The sequence below is a fragment of the Chrysemys picta genome, chromosome 5 (assembly GCF_011386835.1).
Source record: "Chrysemys picta bellii isolate R12L10 chromosome 5, ASM1138683v2, whole genome shotgun sequence".
NCBI classification, from domain to species: Eukaryota; Metazoa; Chordata; order Testudines; family Emydidae; genus Chrysemys; species Chrysemys picta.
In genome coordinates, this window is record NC_088795.1 from 93174537 (window position 1) to 93192371 (window position 17835).

The 17835-nt window shown below is 42.3% G+C and overlaps 1 protein-coding gene across 8 annotated transcripts in view; it reads right to left on the reverse strand.

Annotated features, from left to right (window-relative positions):
* The window catches only part of DCUN1D4 (defective in cullin neddylation 1 domain containing 4), a 68455-nt gene that overhangs the window by 43162 nt on the left and 7458 nt on the right, over positions 1–17835 (reverse strand). For 6 of the 8 annotated variants that reach the window (XM_005299078.5, XM_042841881.2, XM_065598056.1 and 3 more), the window contains 2 exons: positions 8480–8550; positions 5835–5874 (listed from right to left, as the gene is read on the reverse strand). The exons of the other annotated variants lie outside the window; for them this stretch is intronic. In XM_005299078.5, coding sequence (XP_005299135.3) covers positions 5835–5874; positions 8480–8550 — 111 coding nt within the window. The remainder of the gene's footprint in view (positions 1–5834; positions 5875–8479; positions 8551–17835) is intronic. 8 annotated transcript variants of the gene reach the window in all.

A 17835-nucleotide genomic window follows, 5' to 3' on the forward strand; every position in this document is an offset into this window, starting at 1 on the left:
CTACCGCACAGAAGTAACCCTTGCAGACTTCCAGCCTGATTTTAACTCAAAATCAGTTGTCTTGGAGAGTTTCTGTGAGAAATGATAAAGGTAGGATTTCTCTATTGTCATGTTCCTCATAATGGATGTGTATTTTGAAGCAGAAGACTCCTTTAGCTAACATGAGTTCAAATAACAGCTCTCACCACCTTAATACTCAGCCTGTCCCAACTCAAATGGCTAGAACTATGTAGATGACAAGGAAACCTGGAGTGTCATAAGTGACACTGGCAGGACTAACCCTGGCTGTGCACAAATCCCCACCACAAAAGCAGCAGCAGCACTGAGGCTTGAGTTTACTGTACTGACTCTCGAGATACAAGCGCTAGCCTGGGAGGAAGAAAAGTTCCAAATGCATGCAGAGTTCCTACCCTTGATGATGCAGAGCAAGAGAATTACCTCAAAATAGGTACTGTGGACTTCTCGACAGCCATATAAAGGACCAGGAGTGACCAGGCCAAATTACAGAGCATACTCCAATACCCGGAATCAACCTACCCATTTCCACTTCCAGCATATGGATGCAGGAGGAAATCTTGAGACCTCAATGTGGAGATGAGGTTATGGGTTTTCTCATATGCACATTGGGAAGCTTCTGATTCCTCAACATCACATGCCTCAACCTTTCATACAAAGGCTTCATTTCATCTGATGAGACACAGCCAAGTATCAACAACTTCAAATGCCAAGCCCTGAGTGCATTCAGGAGCCAACATTTTGTGAAGCCCTTCTCTGCTGATTGTGCAAGGCACTTCGGTGGTGAAGTGATCCCACTAGACTTACCAGGGAGGGTGGAAGACAGGTCTGCTCTGAATCTTAGCACTCAGCAGTCCTGGCCAACTCAACCCTGAGCTTCAAGAGTTTGCATTTTTAATTGCTCTATGTTGACCATACTTCTTGGGCTTACAAGAATCTTCCTGGGGGGGTCTTGAGAACTTACAGGCACTCCCCACTTTTCTTCAGTGCTCAAAATGACATCTACAAACAGAACTAACACTTCTGAAGCAGATAACATGACAAACATGGTCAGTCTTAAGGCACTGTTCTATTACATGATCGAGGTGTGAGGCCACTAAGTGATCCTCTTTAGATACCATACCTAAAATTAAAGAGAAAGGGACTGTATATCAAAGATAGCATCAGCTCAATAGAAACAAGCACTAATGCAGGCACCAAACTGTAAGACATCAAGCCACGTAAGAAAACGTTGGTGCCAGTTCATAGATTCATAGATTCTAGGACTGGAAGGGACCTCGAGAGGTCATCGAGTCCAGTCCCCTGCCCGCATGGCAGGACCAAATATTGTCTAGACCATCCCTGATAGACATTTATCTAACCTACTCTTAAATATCTCCAGAGACGGAGATTCCACAACCTCCCTAGGCAATTTGTTCCAGTGTTTAACCACCCTGACACTTAGGAACTTTTTACTAATGTCCAACTTAGACCTCCCTTGCTGCAGTTTAAACCCATTGTTTCTGGTTCTATCCTTAGAGGCTAAGGTGAACAAGTTCTCTCCCTCCTCCTTATGACACCCTTTTAGATACCTGAAAACTGCTATCATGTCCCCTCTCAGTCTTCTCTTTTCCAAACTAAACAAACCCAATTCTTTCAGCCTTCCTTCATAGGTCATGTTCTCAAGACCTTTAATCATTCTTGTTGCTCTTCTTTGGACCCTTTCCAATTTCTCCACATCTTTTTTAAAATGCGGCGCCCAGAACTGGACACAATACTCCAGCTGAGGCCTAACCAGAGCAGAGTAGAGCGGAAGAATGACTTCTCGTGTCTTGCTCACAACACACCTGTTAATACATCCCAGAATCATGTTTGCTTTTTTTGCAACAGCATCACACTGTTGACTCATATTTAGCTTGTGGTCCACTATAACCCCTAGATCCCTTTCTGCCGTACTCCTTCCTAGACAGTCTTTTCCCATTCTGTATGTGTGAAATTGATTTTTCCTTCCTAAGTGGAGCACTTTGCATTTGTCTTTGTTAAACTTCATCCTGTTTAGCTCAGACCATTTCTCCAATTTGTCCAGATCATTTTGAATTATGACCCTGTCCTCCAAAGTAGTTGCAATCCCTCCCAGTTTGGTATCATCCGCAAACTTAATAAGCATACTTTCTATGCCAATATCTAAGTCGTTGATGAAGATATTGAACAGAGCCGGTCCCAAAACAGACCCCTGCGGTACCCCACTCGTTACGCCTTTCCAGCAGGATTGGGAACCATTAACAACAACTCTCTGAGTACGGTTATCCAGCCAGTTATGCACCCACCTTATAGTAGCCCCATCTAAATTGTATTTGCCTAGTTTATCGATAAGAATATCATGCGAGACCGTATCAAATGCCTTACTAAAGTCTAGGTATACCACATCCACAGCTTCACCCTTATCCACAAGGCTCGTTATCCTACCAAAGAAAGCTATCAGATTGGTTTGACATGATTTGTTTTTCACAAATCCATGCTGGCTGTTCCCTATCACCTTACCACCTTCCAAGTGTTTGCAGATGATTTCCTTAATTACTTGCTCCATTATTTTCCCTGGCACAGAAGTTAAACTAACTGGTCTGTAGTTTCCTGGGTTGTTTTTATTTCCCTTTTTATAGATGGGCACTATATTTGCCCTTTTCCAGTTTTCTGGAATCTCTCCTGTCTCCCATGACTTTTCAAAGATAATAGCTAGAGGCTCAGATACCTCCTCTATTAGCTCCTTGAGTATTCTAGGATGCATTTCATCAGGCCCGGGTGACTTGCAGGCATCTAACTTTTCTAAGTGATTTTTAACTTGTTCTTTTTTTATTTTATCCGCTAAACCTACCCCCTTCCCATTAGTATTCACTATGTTAGGCATTCCTTCAGACTTCTCGGTGAAGACCGAAACAAAGAAGTCATTAAGCATCTCTGCCATTTCCAAGTTTCCTGTTACTGTTTCTCCCTCTTCACTAAGCAGTGGGCCTACCCTGTCTTTGGTCTTCCTCTTGCTTCTAATGTATTGATAAAAAGTCTTCTTGTTTCCTTTTATTCCCGTAGCTAGTTTGAGCTCATTTTGTGCCTTTGCCTTTCTAATCTTGCCCCTGCATTCCTGTGTTGTTTGCCTATATTCATCCTTTGTAATCTGTCCTAGTTTCCATTTTTTATATGACTCCTTTTTATTTTTTAGATCGTGCAAGATCTCGTGGTTAAGCCAAGGTGGTCTTTTGCCACATTTTCTATCTTTCCTAACCAGCGGAATAGCTTGCTTTTGGGCCCTTAATAGTGTCCCTTTGAAAAACTGCCAACTCTCCTCAGTTGTTTTTCCCCTCAGTCTTGAGTCCCATGGGACCTTACCTATCAGCTCTCTGAGCTTCCCAAAATCTGCCTTCCTGAAATCCATTGTCTCTATTTTGCTGTTAACAGAGAACAACGTCACAACTGTGCCAAGCCTTCAAAACAAAGGGCTCGGGAATTCAAAGAACTCTACTGGACCCAATTAGAAGGCAGAGTTAGAACCAAGAAGTGGTACTCAACAAATATCACTGGAATACGGAGAAGAACTCGAACAACACAGAGAGAGGTTCATCTCCGTAAGCAAGATTCCTTCCTCAATCCCAGTCAAGAAAAAGTTTACTGGAGTGTCTGAAGTGCAGCAAGGGGTGCCACATAATGGCCAGTGGGGGCCTGAGTTGAGAAGAGTCCAAACACCTTAACAGAAAGGGAGATTCTGCTAGTCTTGTGCTCAGAACCTATATCCCAGAAGTGAGAGTCATGTACAGATAGAGTCTAGGTCAGGGGTTATCACAACAAAATTTTTGGTGGCCTCAGAGTGCGGCCACCAACTCTTGCTGGTGGCCGCTCTGACAATTTTTCCTAAAATACTTAATTAACTTTGGAAAAAACGAATAAATATGCACATATACATGTCCAAAATATTGTAATTTATTTATGTAGGGTTTTTTGCAATAATAAAAATAATGTACAGTTGTTTCTATTCTTTACTGGACCTAAACAGACTAGAAATACAAATAAGGTGCTTTGCACGCCCTTGTCTTTTTTGTTGATTTTTCTTTTGCTTTTTTGGTTGTCTTTTTTTTTTTTTTTTTTAAGACATGCTGGCTAGTAAATCTGCTGCTATGAAAAGTGATACTTATATGTTAATATCACTTTTCACAGCCTCCCAGCTAGCTACTAAGGCTATGTCTACACTACAGACCTTAGTGGCACAGTTGTACCGCTGCAGCTGTGCCGCTGTAAGGTCTCCTGTGTAGCTGCTCTATACCGGTGGGAGAAGCTCTCCCGCTGGCATAACTAAACCACTCCTAATGAGCGGCGGTAGCTATGTTGGCGGAAAGAGCATCTCCCGCAAACATGCCACTGTCCCCACCAGTGCTTCTGTCTGTGAAACTTTTGTTAGTCAGGGATGTTTTGTTCACACACCGACCGACAAAAGTGCTAGTGTAGCTATAGCAGAGGTAAGCAACCTATGGCACGCGTGCCGAAGGCGGCACGAAAGCTGATTTTCAGTGGCGCTCACACTGCCCGGGTCCTGGCCACTGGTCTGGGGGGGGCTCTGCATTTTAATTTAATTTTAGATGAAGCTTCTTAAACATTTAAAAATCCTTATTTACTTTACACACAACAGTTTAGTTATATATTATAGACTTATAGAAAGAGACCTTCTAAAAACGTTAAAATGTATTACTGGTACACAAAACCTTATATTAGAGTGAATAAATGAAGACTCAGCACACCACTTCTGAAAGGTTGCCAAACCCTGAGATATAGCCTTAGTCTGCTGTGAAAAGTGATATGAACAAGCATACATTTATCACTTTTCACAGCAGACTTACTCAACCCTGGCATGCCAGGATACAAATTAAGCCCTGAATGGTGAGGTAAATAGGGAGGTAGCGGGGCCAGGGGTGATAGGGGGAATGAATGGGGGCCGGGGGAGGCAGCAGGAGCTGGGGCGATGGGGGTGGGGGGTGAGCCCAGGGCCAGAGCCAAGTGCCACATGGCCAGGGGCCGGAGCCCGCCGCTGTGCAGGTGGACAGAGCCCGAAGCCTTGAGCCCTGAGACAGATGCCAGAGCCTGGAGATGGAGTCTGAAGCCCTGCAGCTGGAGCCTACTGCCCATCATCCCAGGACTGAAGCCGGACTCCACCACCCCCAGGAAGGCGGGGAACTTACTGGCTGCTTGATCCTCCAGTATTTGTGTCTCCAGAGGGGACAAGGCTCCCCCTCTGCTAGCAGCCGCAAGGGAGGAACTGCTGCTCCCCTCCCCGCACCCCTGCAATCATCACTCCGGAGGCCGTGACTGCAAGAAAAGCCCCTGGTAGCCGTATTTGAGAAACGCTGGTCTAGTGAATTCCTGTTAGGAAGTAGCAGTAAAATGGCAGATGTCATAGAGACCTACAGGAACTATTCATAGTTGGAGAAATTAGAAGCACAGCTGTTTTTCAAAACACTGCTTTTGAAAACAAACTGTTTTTATTATTTTCTAATAGATATCCCCCTTTTAGCCATTTAACATACACCTCTACCCCAATATAATGCGACCCAATACAACACGAATTCGGATATAACGCAGTAAAGCAGTGCTCCGGGGGGGCGGGGCTGCGCACTCCGGTGGATCAAAGCAAGTTCGATATAACGCGGTTTCACCTATAACTCGGTAAGATTTTTTTGGCTCCCGAGGACAGCGTTATATCGAGGTAGAGGTGTATTAGAACTAATCATTTTAGTTAGTTTTCTCTTAGAATGCATGCTTAAATTCCTACAGTATATTTCAACTAAGTAATTATCAAGTACCTGTCTGGTGATCGTCTTGACCAACGTCTTCTGTCAGATTCTGTAAGTAAGACATTTTCATCAATGCAGTTAAGGGATATGGTAGCCTTTATAATATAAAGCTCTATCAAGTGAGAGCCACTGCACAAGGAGGCAGCCCTGACATATTTGTCCCTTTGAGCCAAAGAATGTCTGCTTGTAATATTCCCAAGGGGGTTGGGGAACCTCAATCCAGAACTGAGGCAGCTGACCACTTGGGGAACCAAGAGACACCATATACACTCCCAGGAAAGTGCATGGGAGATGTAAGTGGGAAAAATTAGGTCTCAAGTTTACACCCAAAAGTTGTGGAACAACAAGAGTAAGAAGGGGCATGTAAAAGATCAGCCTCATAGGATTTAAAAAAAAAAATATTTTGCAGAACGGTTATGCAAAAACGCTGTACAAATTTTTAAAGAAAATACGCTGGCTTGCTAGCAAAATGTTTGTTACCTAAACAAATTAATCGTGAAATTATAAAAGGTACTAACAAAACCGCCACCCAGAAAATAAATCTGTCCAAGCATTCAGTCCAGGGGCGCCAGAACAGGGTACGGGGGGCCAAGGGGCCATGGCCCTCCAACTTCTGAAAATAGACAGACCTGGCCCATCCACTTTTCGCCATGGGCTTGGCCCCCTACACCTCCTCTTCCGCTCAAGCCAGGCCAGAAGCTAGAGCCTGGCCCGGATAAGAGCAGCCCAGGCAGCTGTGGAGAGCCAGGGACTCTCCACCTGCCTGGGATGGGGGAGCAGAGAGCAGCCCTCAGTCTGTGCCCCTCCCCCCAGACTCCCATCCAGGGCAGATTGAGGGTCTGCAGCTCCCCACAGCTGCCAGAGTGGTTCTTACCATGGCCCGGCTGCAGCTCTTCGGCCCCTGAGGCCCCGCCCCTGGCCAGGCAGGAAACTGGAGCCTGGCCCGGTAAGAGGAGCCCGGGGAGCCCAGGCAGCTGTGGGATGCCACAGACCTTCCACCTGCCCTGGGTGAGGAGTCCGGGGGGCAAAGACACAGACCAGGGGCTGCTCTCAGGCTCCTCCCCACTCTGGGCAAGTGGAGGCTCCCAAGCCAGGCTCCGGCTTCCAGCTTGGCCAGGGGACAGGGCCTCAGGGGAAATAGGGAGACAAGGGCGGGGCCACAGGGGCGGTGGGGCTTCGTGGCCCCCCCACTTTCAGGAAGAATGCATTGCCCCAGATTCAGTCAGTGGGTTCCCCTAGGGTGTCAGCCAGCACCCTAATTACACCTACTTCTGTAGGAGGGACATATAATGCTCTAAATTTCCTGCAATACCCTAAATAAACTTATTAAATTAAATTAAACCTTAATGAATTCATTTTAACATCTTTGGAGTTCATTGTTTCGTTAAAAATCAATTAGGTATGTGTTATTGTGGAATTGTGTGTATTTCCATAGGAAGGTAAATAGGAGAACACCAGGGGATAATTCAGCAAATTCACTAAGATTGTAACATTTCCAGAGAAGCCACCTCCCCAGAAAAGTTCACATATACTAGTTCAAACTACTTTCTCCAGAAACCAACAGACCAAAAAAGGTTTTTAAATAAATAGCCTGGTTTTAAACTGACTCATGGCCCTCTTCCTGCTCCAGCAAATGGACAGGGCCCTTCGTTTACAGAAACCCCAATCCTCAAGATAGGTTTGGAAGGAGTTGGCCTACTGAGGTCACATAAGACTGGGTGCTTGTTCTGAGCTGAAGCTGTAATAAATTGGTAACCACAAGAAATCTCCTTAGGTGAGGAGATTAAAGAACAGCTCCTGTCAGAATACATGTTAGGGCTGTGGTTAATTCTGGCAAGCTTATTAGCACCCATTTGGGTTCTTTTACTGTTCTAAATGTTTTCTCTGTAAAGCTTTTTACCTTACAAATAAAGTAGGCTTGCACAGAAAGTGCTGTGTGGCACCTTACAATTGCAGCAATTGAACGTGTTAACCATCTCTAAAGAAAAGCAAGCAGGTGTTCCCAAGCAACCTACCTGTGATGGGACCTGCACAGTTAAGACAAGCATCTGTGCGGCCTAAAAATACTCTGGTCAGAAGGGAGAAAGACATGTGTCTCCATCCAGGAGAAACAACTGGGTAACTGAAAGCCTGAGAATGGATGGCCTTGCTGGACCACTGCGGGAAATACAGCTGCAGTTGCCCTAAACTGTAAGTGTGTGCATGGCTAACTATGCTGTGGAAAATACTGTGACTGTTCAGTGAAGGAGGCAAGGATCATCAACAGCCCATGCCTCATTCTTTGGATTGCTCTAAATTGACTGATGTGTTTACAGTATATGTTTTCCCACATTTACTGTAAGGAGCCTGACACTGATAAAAACTGTAAGCAAAAGGAACATGCAGTTTTCACACATGCTTCCATGCATACCATAATGTACACATACTGAGACAAGGGCTCCACTGGACACAGCCATATCTTAATTTTGACCTCTTGTGCATACACATGCAACCTTAAGCAATCAAAGCACAAGAAGTGACAGTTAACTGTGAAACCTTAATGTGGATTCCCCCAAATTTTTAAGTATAATAATCTAAATATTTCATAGCACAAATAAATGCATTCAAAAGTAAATAACTAGCTATTAAATAAAGAGAAGATTGCAAGTCATTACCAGCCTATTGAGGGTGTGGTAAATCTTGTGAATATTTGCCAGTGTTGATAGATGAGAGTTCAGCTGAAAATCTAGAGGAAAAATAAAAGTTAGTTGCGTCTCTTATCCTGGTTTAAATTACACTATGGAATATAGTTTTTACGGCTAGAAACAAGATTTTATGTATTCTCTTCTTTTTTTAAAAACCCACTACCAGTCTCTGATGAAAAAAGTATTCACTCAGGCTTCATAACATCAATAAAAATCCCTCCCATCTCTTTGGGGGAAAGGAACTGTACCAATTTTGCCACAGCATGGGAATTAGTAAATGCAACTCATTAAAAGAAATTCTATGTATTTTTATCATACACACAGATCTCCTCCACCATCAGCAAAATTAAATTCACAAAAAATCAGAATACACTTAAGTTCATAAAGCCAAATTTACCCCCCCCCCCCCCAAAACAGGATCCATGAAATAGAGATGCCCTCCACTCTACCTATCCTATCACTTTCCCATCCATCCCTATGGTAAGTTAATATCCAAAGCACATTCCTTCTAGGAGAATTTGATTAACTATCATAAACATTACATTTTTAAGTTAGTTTGATTACTATAAATGCAAATACATATTCTCCAACGAAAGCGATGGGAAACATTTATACAGGACTCATGCTGACTTTTGCCTACAGATACAAGAGGCACAAAGCAGCAATACCTAGCTAAGGAATGAAAAAAATAATTTTTTATTTCCTTACTTTTGATGTCTCATGCAAGATTCTTAACCTGAGTTTACATTTAGGTTTTTAAAACTCCTCCCCATGCCTAAGCCTCCTTCATGTCCAACACTAAGTCAATGGAATTCTTCCACGTATGCAAAGTGTAATATGCTTGCTAAAAATAAAAGTATGCCAAGATCCAAAGCTAGCAAAAGTTAACCCTTGTCAGTAGTGAAGCACAGTCCAGCGCCAAAGTGCATAACCTGAGAAGCATCATATTTGGGATTAATCATGCAAACATTACCAAATGTAGTGATAAGTAGCTCTATGAACTTAAATGAGACCAAAAATGGTAGTGAACATTTGTGTAACACTATCTGAACAGTCCTCTCAGAACAGCCAAAGAAATATCAATCATATAACCAGCATAGCTCTCCTGTATAAAAGAATTTTACTTGGAGGATCCACTAATACCTAGGATGACCAGATAGCAAGTATGAAAAATTGGGACTTTTTGGGAAGAGGGGGGAGCACAGTTGCCTGTATAAGACAAAGATCCTAATATCAGGACATGTGGTCACCCTACGTGTGTCATTATATTAAAGCATTTCTGCACAGAAACATTTCATTTGTCTCTCCAGCTTCCAAACAAATAAGACAGTCACAGAAAAAAGCAAAAAAATATAATTTCCACACCTCCATCTTTAATATTCCAAAACAGTCCTCAAAACACACACACTATGGAAAACAGAGTGCAGAGGTAAGGTATGTGAGACATTAAAAACTAAGTCTATGTAAAAGTACAGTAAAATTCCAATTATTCGCATAGGAGGAACACCGCTGTAAGAGAAAAGGTGTAGTTGAGGGAAGTCCCAACTTCTTAAAAATCTACATTATGCCTGGATTTGGAATTCTCTCATAATAGTGGATAAAATCGTGTTTTTAACATTTCAGAGACACAAAGTCATAGTTTTTAACTCAGTACCTTGGCTTGAAGGAATAATTTTGCTGATCTATAATTCTGTTCCTCACCACACCTAGTATAGCTTAATTCAAGGGCAGACCACATCTTATTACTATACTCTATTAACCATGCTGGCTAGATTCTCTCACATTGTTTGATTTACCCTGATTTTTTCCAGCCAAATAAGACTGATAAAAAAAATTGCACTATGAAAGCCAAAAACTGAGTTACTCTATATAAATAATCTATTCAATACGGTAAGTAATTCCAAAAACAAAGGGACAGAACAGCAAAATCAGAAGAAATTCCTTTAAAAGAGACTAGCTGAAATATCAACAGCCAAATTCAATAACATTTATGGACCTTTTTGAGACATGATGGTAAGTACACGTACTGCTACACAGCAGACCTGGCCTTGACTTCTTGTTTAAAAAGAAGTCTCAATCCAAAAACCTTTAGGGACTGAAACCATGCACCTGAAGCACACTACCACCATGCGAGTGAAAGCAATGCTGCTGATGGTCTCAGAAGAATCTCTTCATTTATCATTTGCTGAAATGACAACTGCTGCAACTGTGAGATGGCGATGGAGAACCTTCGGTACATCACAAAGTGCATGCGTTATCGCCTACATACCTTCCTTCCAAAGATGTGAAATAGTAGTAATGCAAGTCAATTCAAAAAGGATCTGGACACTTCAATCAAAATGAGTAAAAAAATAGTTTCAGGTACTAAATTTTTTCCTCGAGCCCCCCCCCTTACAATTTGTCCTTTTATAATCAGTTTTCCTACTAAAAAAATCTGATCATTTGTATTATAGTAGCACCCATAATGTGCAAGGCACTGTCCAAATATAGTGAGACACAATCCCTACCCTAAGGATTTCACAACCTAAAAATTTTTCTTTTCTCTGTTGCTAGGTGAAAGTTCTACACAGAATGAAATTGAGTATCCAGAGTAACAAAGCGTAGAGTAAATGAGCTGAAAAAGTTGAACAACTGTTCTGTTCTAAACTAAGAGTTACAGTAATTGTGGGTGGTACTTGTAACAATACTAGGCAAAATATTTTCAATCTAAAATAGGATTTAATGGTGCCCACTAAAAGAAAGAATGTGTTATATTAGGGGTTTCAAATACACTTAATTTATACTAATATCGAATATACTTTCTCATAGTTATAGTCTAATGGAAATGTCTTCAAATTTTAAATGAAAGGTTGAATTTTTTTAAAAACAATCACATTTGATGGGAACGACACAAAAATGTTTCTAGGTTGTTGTTTTGTTTTGTTTTTTATTAACAGCAGCAGTTAAACCCTAGTCCATCCCGAGTTTTCTGTATTCATGTGAACATTATTAATGATGTGAAAACAGATGACATTTTAATTCTAACTCCAATCAAAAGGGAAAAGATAAAAAAAAAAATCACATCTTTTCCTAATTGGTAAAGTGGTGTTACACATTCAAAAACAAAACAATAGAAAGTTTGGAGGGATTTAATTATGAAAAGTAAAGGCTAGCAGTAGGCTTGGGAACCACGTTAAGGCTCTCAAAGCTCCTTCTGAGCTAGCAGCACAGCATTTAGGAACCCCAAGCTTACAAGGAAGGCAGTGACAGAACCCTTTACTGGTCTGGGTGATCCCCAAAACATCACACCTACATCCGCCAGGAAGCCATCAGACTTTGGACATCATGTTAACAACATGCAGTAACCAACTACAAGTGATCAGTGCAGAAGTCCATCACAGAGCCAATATTTCATCAGTGGGGGACTCACACCACCGATTTATTTGTCATGGACAATAATACCAAATGCCCGCACATCTGCTCCAGAAGAGACTTGACCTGGGATCACAATCAGATGCTTCTCTCCTTTGGTGGTCTCCTATATGCCATTTTCCCAGTTTGCCATAAGTTAGTGTCTTTGAAAAACTAGTGATAAGAGTAGAGTTGGGGATCTAAAAGCATTTGAAAACATCTTAAGAAAAGAAATTAAGTCAACATTGACTAGTTTTCCAAACCTGGAAAAAAGTAGGTCTTGAAAGACTAAGGTCCTGTCCACACTACAACTTTAACTGCGTTTTTTGATTAATAGTACTGCTGGCTTTATACATGATCCCCGCTCACCCTTTGACTTAAACACTGTTAGTAATAATCATGGCAGCTCATGTTTTGCTAGCCTAGGAGTGTTAACAGGATACCCTAAGCATGACTGTGTCACCAAGTTAGCCAATCTTCCTCTTTCCTAGCTACGTAGAGAGGGACATCCCCAAAGTGCACTACCCCATATGATAAATGGTTCTATTTATCATATGGGGTAATGGGTACTTCATGGGTACTTCATTTCTTGCAGAGGCATTTAGGGATAGCTGCCCAGATTTTCTCAGACCGCAGCATACAAAAAGGTAAAAGGTTGTGTGTGGATGTGCATGTGCAACTCTGACTATGATGGCAGAAGATTTTCTGTATCCACACTTTGAATCATGTAACCTGTTAAGATGACCATGCCTCTAACCAGTCACAAAACCGGTGTTGTAGTTTTAGGATGGGCCGTGGTTTTATCAATACTTATTGATTTTATACACCACTTTTCAAACTGATCCCAAATCTCAGAAAAGTGAAAAGCAAGACAAGATATAGAATGATTTTATTTCACACTACAGCTCTACATGAACAGAGATGGAAACATTTTCACAACTATTATCACCTCCCCCTTCTCAAGACCAATTATCTTGTAGCCAAAATTAGAGGGAAGGATCGAGAGAACAAGCTAAAATGCAGTCAGACCTCATCCCATTCTGCCCAGAAAAAGGAAGAGGAGGGTTCATTGAGAGGCCAGTGGTCCCACAATGGATGGAGCTGCAACAAAACTTAAACCTTAACTGAAAGTAGACTAATTTCCAGCAGTTGGAAACACTCCTTCAAGAAAGGAAATTTATAGTGAAAGTGTTTTTATACATTCAGAAGAAGACTGCTAACACAATAGCCCACTACTTAAGCTTACGTGAGACAGCTAATGCACAGGATATTCTTCACTAGAATGAGTGATGGGTCCCAGAGTACACCGATTTGTCAGACACTACTCAGTTTTTTTCCTGCAGGAAAAATGAAGTAGTCTATGGTAGCTGAATTCCATGCAATTTATTGTGTTGGGGTCAAATGCATGAGATCTAAATGCAAGTAGCTGACCGGAGAGTCTGCTTGCTCTGTGGCCATTAAAAAGACTAGTTTATGGCACTTCCAATAAGATATGGGGCTTGCCTTAGTGTCCTTTGCCAAAACTGAGGTACTGTGTATATCTGTCCATTGGTTTCCACCCTAGTGCTAACTGTGTTTCACTGGTGAGTGAAGCTATTGCTGACTCCAGATTTCCTAAAATACTTTGTGATGCTTCAGAATGAACTATGTAATATAGATGAAGAGGGAAATACTGCTAACATTTTCCAATCCCAAAACTGTAACAAGGGGGAAAGAGTTGAGAAAAAGAAGTGTTTCAAGCCTATGCATTTCAACCCTTTTTGGTATGAAGGTCAGTAGAAAATGCTGCCTGAATTAAGAACAAGAGTTGACACAGTTGGCTTGGGCAGGTCAATTATTCATGATCAATCATTATGTGACCAAAACCAAAAATCTACAGAACAAAGATAGAAAAGAAACTACATAGCGTTTGCAAAATGCCCTTCATCAACTATCTAACAATCACGGCCAAAGCAAAAGAACCTGCAATATATTTGGCATGTTTCTAGAAGAAACAGATTACAGTCAAGGTGAGAGTCAGTTTAAGACTACAGATCCCCCTGGAAGATCTGCCTGAGCAACTCAATGCATAAAAACAATCCAAAAGGCTGAATGGATTTTAAAACATAGTAAAATTCTACTGTGCATTTGTGAAATTTCCAACTTTAAGTGTTCAAGTTTAAAACTGAACCAATTTTCTTCAAACTTGGCTTGTGTTTCAGTTCTCATTGGAAATCTAACTTACCTTTGGTTGTTGTCAAACTACCTGAGTGCAAACTTGATTAGAACATACAGCCAAGAGTATTACCCACATGCACTTGCATGAACTACAAACAGATTTATTTCGCTTGGGCTTTCAAAAACAAAACAAAACAAAAAGAAAAAGTCACCTCGGGATTTCAACAGAGTAGAAAATTAAAGGCTAAACTAATTAGTTTGCAAAATTGAGTAACTAAAACTCTCATAACTGAAGCGAAAATAGAACCATAACTATTGCACACAGTATTGATTCACTACCAATTAACACTGGTATTTAAAGAGATTAGTAACTGAAAAACAAATAAGACCTCCCTTAAAATTTTGGAATGCTTATCTGGGTGTGTGGGAGAATCTACATGAACTCTCTTTCTCTTTCATTCATACCCATTGAGTCTAAAGTATTTCATTAAACTGATATGCAGACTAACTGTCATATCTACTGTTTATATTGAAAAGTTAAGTATCCAACTAATATCCCCGTATGTGGTTGTTTTGTTCTTTTTTTATTTTCCCCTCCATGTGTACTCATTTAAAATCTAGATCAGAGTCACCTCTAATTGTTTTCTATTAGTGAGGGCAAGTCTACTCTACAAAATTAAGTCAACCAAAGTCAAGTCAACGTACAGTCGCCACAGTAATTAAATCGCTTTTGCCCATCCACACTATGCTCCTTGTGTCAGTGGTGCACATCCTCACTACTAGCATTTGCATCAATGCAGAGAACAGTGCACCGTGGGTATCTATCCCACTGTGCAACTTGACACCATCTAATGCTGGGTGTTTGGGGAATGGTTTGTAATGCTTCATGGAGCAAACAAGCTGCAACGGGGTGACTGGGAACATGATTTGAACGTGCCATGATTCAGTTTTCGCCATCCCATAATTTTATCTGCAGCCCATGATGTGTCGCATCTCTTTTCAAAAGCCCCGCAAACCCACACATCCACCATCTCTGTGTGAAGCATGGATCCTGCACAGCTCTGCACTATTGTGATGAGCATTGCGAGCACAATGCGCCTGATCCTGCAGTATTTGCAGAGCCACGAGAGGAACAGTGGGGAACATGACTGGTGAGACCTCATCTGGAATTGTGTGCAGTTCTGGTCTCCCATGTTTAAGAAAGATGAATTCAAACTGGAACAGGTACAGAGCAGGGCTACTAGGATGATCAGAGGAATGGAAAACCTGTCTTATGAAAGGAGACTCAAAGAGCTTGGCTTGTTTAGCCTAACCAAAAGAAGGCTGAGGAGAGATGATTGCTCTTTATAAAATATATCAGAGGGATAAATATCAGGGAGGGAGAGGAATTATTTACGCTTAGTACCAATGTGGACACAAGAACAAATGGATATAAACTGGACACTAGGAAGTTTAGACTTCAAGTTAGATGAAGGTTTCTAACCATTAGAGGAGTGAAATTCTGGAACAGCCTTCCCAGAGGAGTAGTGTGGGCAAAAGACATATTTGGCTTCAAGACTAAGTTTGATAAGCTTATGGAGGGAATGGTATGATGGGATAGCCTAATTTTGGCAATTAATTGATCTTTGATTATTAGCAGGTAAATATGCCCAATGGTCTGTGATGGGATGTTAGATGGGGTGGGATCTGAGTTACTACAGAGAATTCTTTCCTGGGTGCTGGCTGCTGAGTCTTGCCCACATGCTCAGGGTTTAACTGATCGCCATACTTGGGGTCGGGAAGGAATCTTCCTCCAGGGCAGATTGGCAGAGGCGCTGGAGGATATTCGCCTTCCTCTGCAGCGTGGGGCACGGGTCACTTGCTGGAGGATTCTCTGCACTTTGAGGTCTTTAAACCACGATTTGAGGACTTCAATAACTCAGACATAGGTTAGGGGTTTGTTACAGGAGTGGGTGGGTGAGATTCTGTGGCCTGCATTGTGCAGGAGGTCAGACTAGATAATCATAATGGTCCTTTCTGACCTTAAAGTCTATGAGTCTATGACAATTCCTTGGTGGGACATAGAAACAATTCAAGGTTATTGTCGATGTTCATGGAGCAGCTGCAGAAGGTGGAGTACCGGTTATGGGCCCGAGAAACAAGCACTGACTGGTAAGATCGCATCATTATGTGGGTATGGGATGATGAGCAGTAGCTGCAGAACTTCTGGATGGGCAAGGCCACATTCTTGGAAGTGTGTGCAGAGCTTGCCTCAGTCCTCTGGAGCAGTGACACCAAAATGAGATCTGCACTGACAGTGCAAAAGCAAATGGCAATCAGAGTATGGAAGACTTTGCAACACCAGACTGTTACCGATCAATCAGGAATCACTTTGGAGTTGGGAAATCCACCGTAGGAGTTGCTATGATGCAAGTGTGCAGGGCTATTAATCGCATCCTACTATGAAGGACTGTGACTCTGGGCAATGTGCTAACAGAGTTGATGGTTTTGCAGCAATGAGGTTCCCCAACTGCAGTGAGGCGATAGATGGCACGCATATCCTTATTTTGCCTCCAGACCACCTTTCCACAGAGTACATAAATAGAAAGGGCTACTTTTCTGTGGTACTGCAAGCACAGGTGGCTCACTGGGGACGTTTTACTGACGTCAACACGGGATAGTCAGGGAAGGTGCATGATGCACGCATCTTTAAGATCACAGGCCTGTTCAGAAAGCTGCAAGCAGGGACTTTCTTTCCAGACCAGAGGATTACATTAGGGATGTTGAAATACTAATAGTGATCTCAGGAGACTCAGCCTACCCCTTCCTTCCATGGCTCATGAAGCTGTAAACTGGCCACCTCAATAGCAGCAAGGAGCACTTCAACTACAAGCTCAGCAGGTGCAGAATGACAGTTGAATGTGCCTTTGGCCACTTGAAAGGCCACTGTTGCCGTCTACTCACGAGATTAGACCTCAATGAAAAAAATATCTTGATTATAGCTGCCTGTTGTGTGCTTCACAATATCTATGAAGCAAAGGGCGAAAAGTTTCTGCTGATTTTGAGCAGCCAGATACCAGAGCTATAAGAAGAACTCAACAGGGAGCTATGCGGCTCAGGGAGGCTTTGAAAGACCTTTTTAATAGTGAGCCACAGTAATGTGTGTTGCTGTATAGTGTGCTCTGCAGGGCCATCTCCAGGCACCAGCGCAGCAAGCAGGTGCTTGGGGAGGCCAAAGGGAAGGGGTGGCTCTTCGGTGGCATTTCAGCAACAGCTCCCTCGCAGAAAGCGGCGCGGTGGACCGCCGCCGAAGTGCCGCCGATCACGGCTTTTTTTTCTTTTCTTTTTTGCACCTCGGTATGAACCTTGTAAGGAGTGTTGCATGTGCAGTACTAAAACATTGCAAATGCACCTATTGCTATTATCTGTGAATGTCGTCAACTCCAGCCAGCATATGTTGTGAACTAATAAAGATGAATTACATTTCCATAAATAGACTTATTCCAAACTTATGCAAACAGACATATCTATAACTGAACGAAACTTTATAAATACGGGGAAAGAACCTTCGAAGGGGAAAGAACAGTCGTTTCCATTTCACAACACATACATCGACCGTCTCTCTCACAGGTCAGTGTATGGGCAGCTGTGATTGCCTGTACTCTCCCCCAGAGTGGAGCAGTAGGGGTAGTTGAAGCAGCCCCAGACACCATGTGGAATGTGGGGATGCATAGGTAGGTCCCAGAATGCAGTTCTCTATGGGTTGCAGAGGGAGGAGAGCACAGGTCTGTTGAACCTGA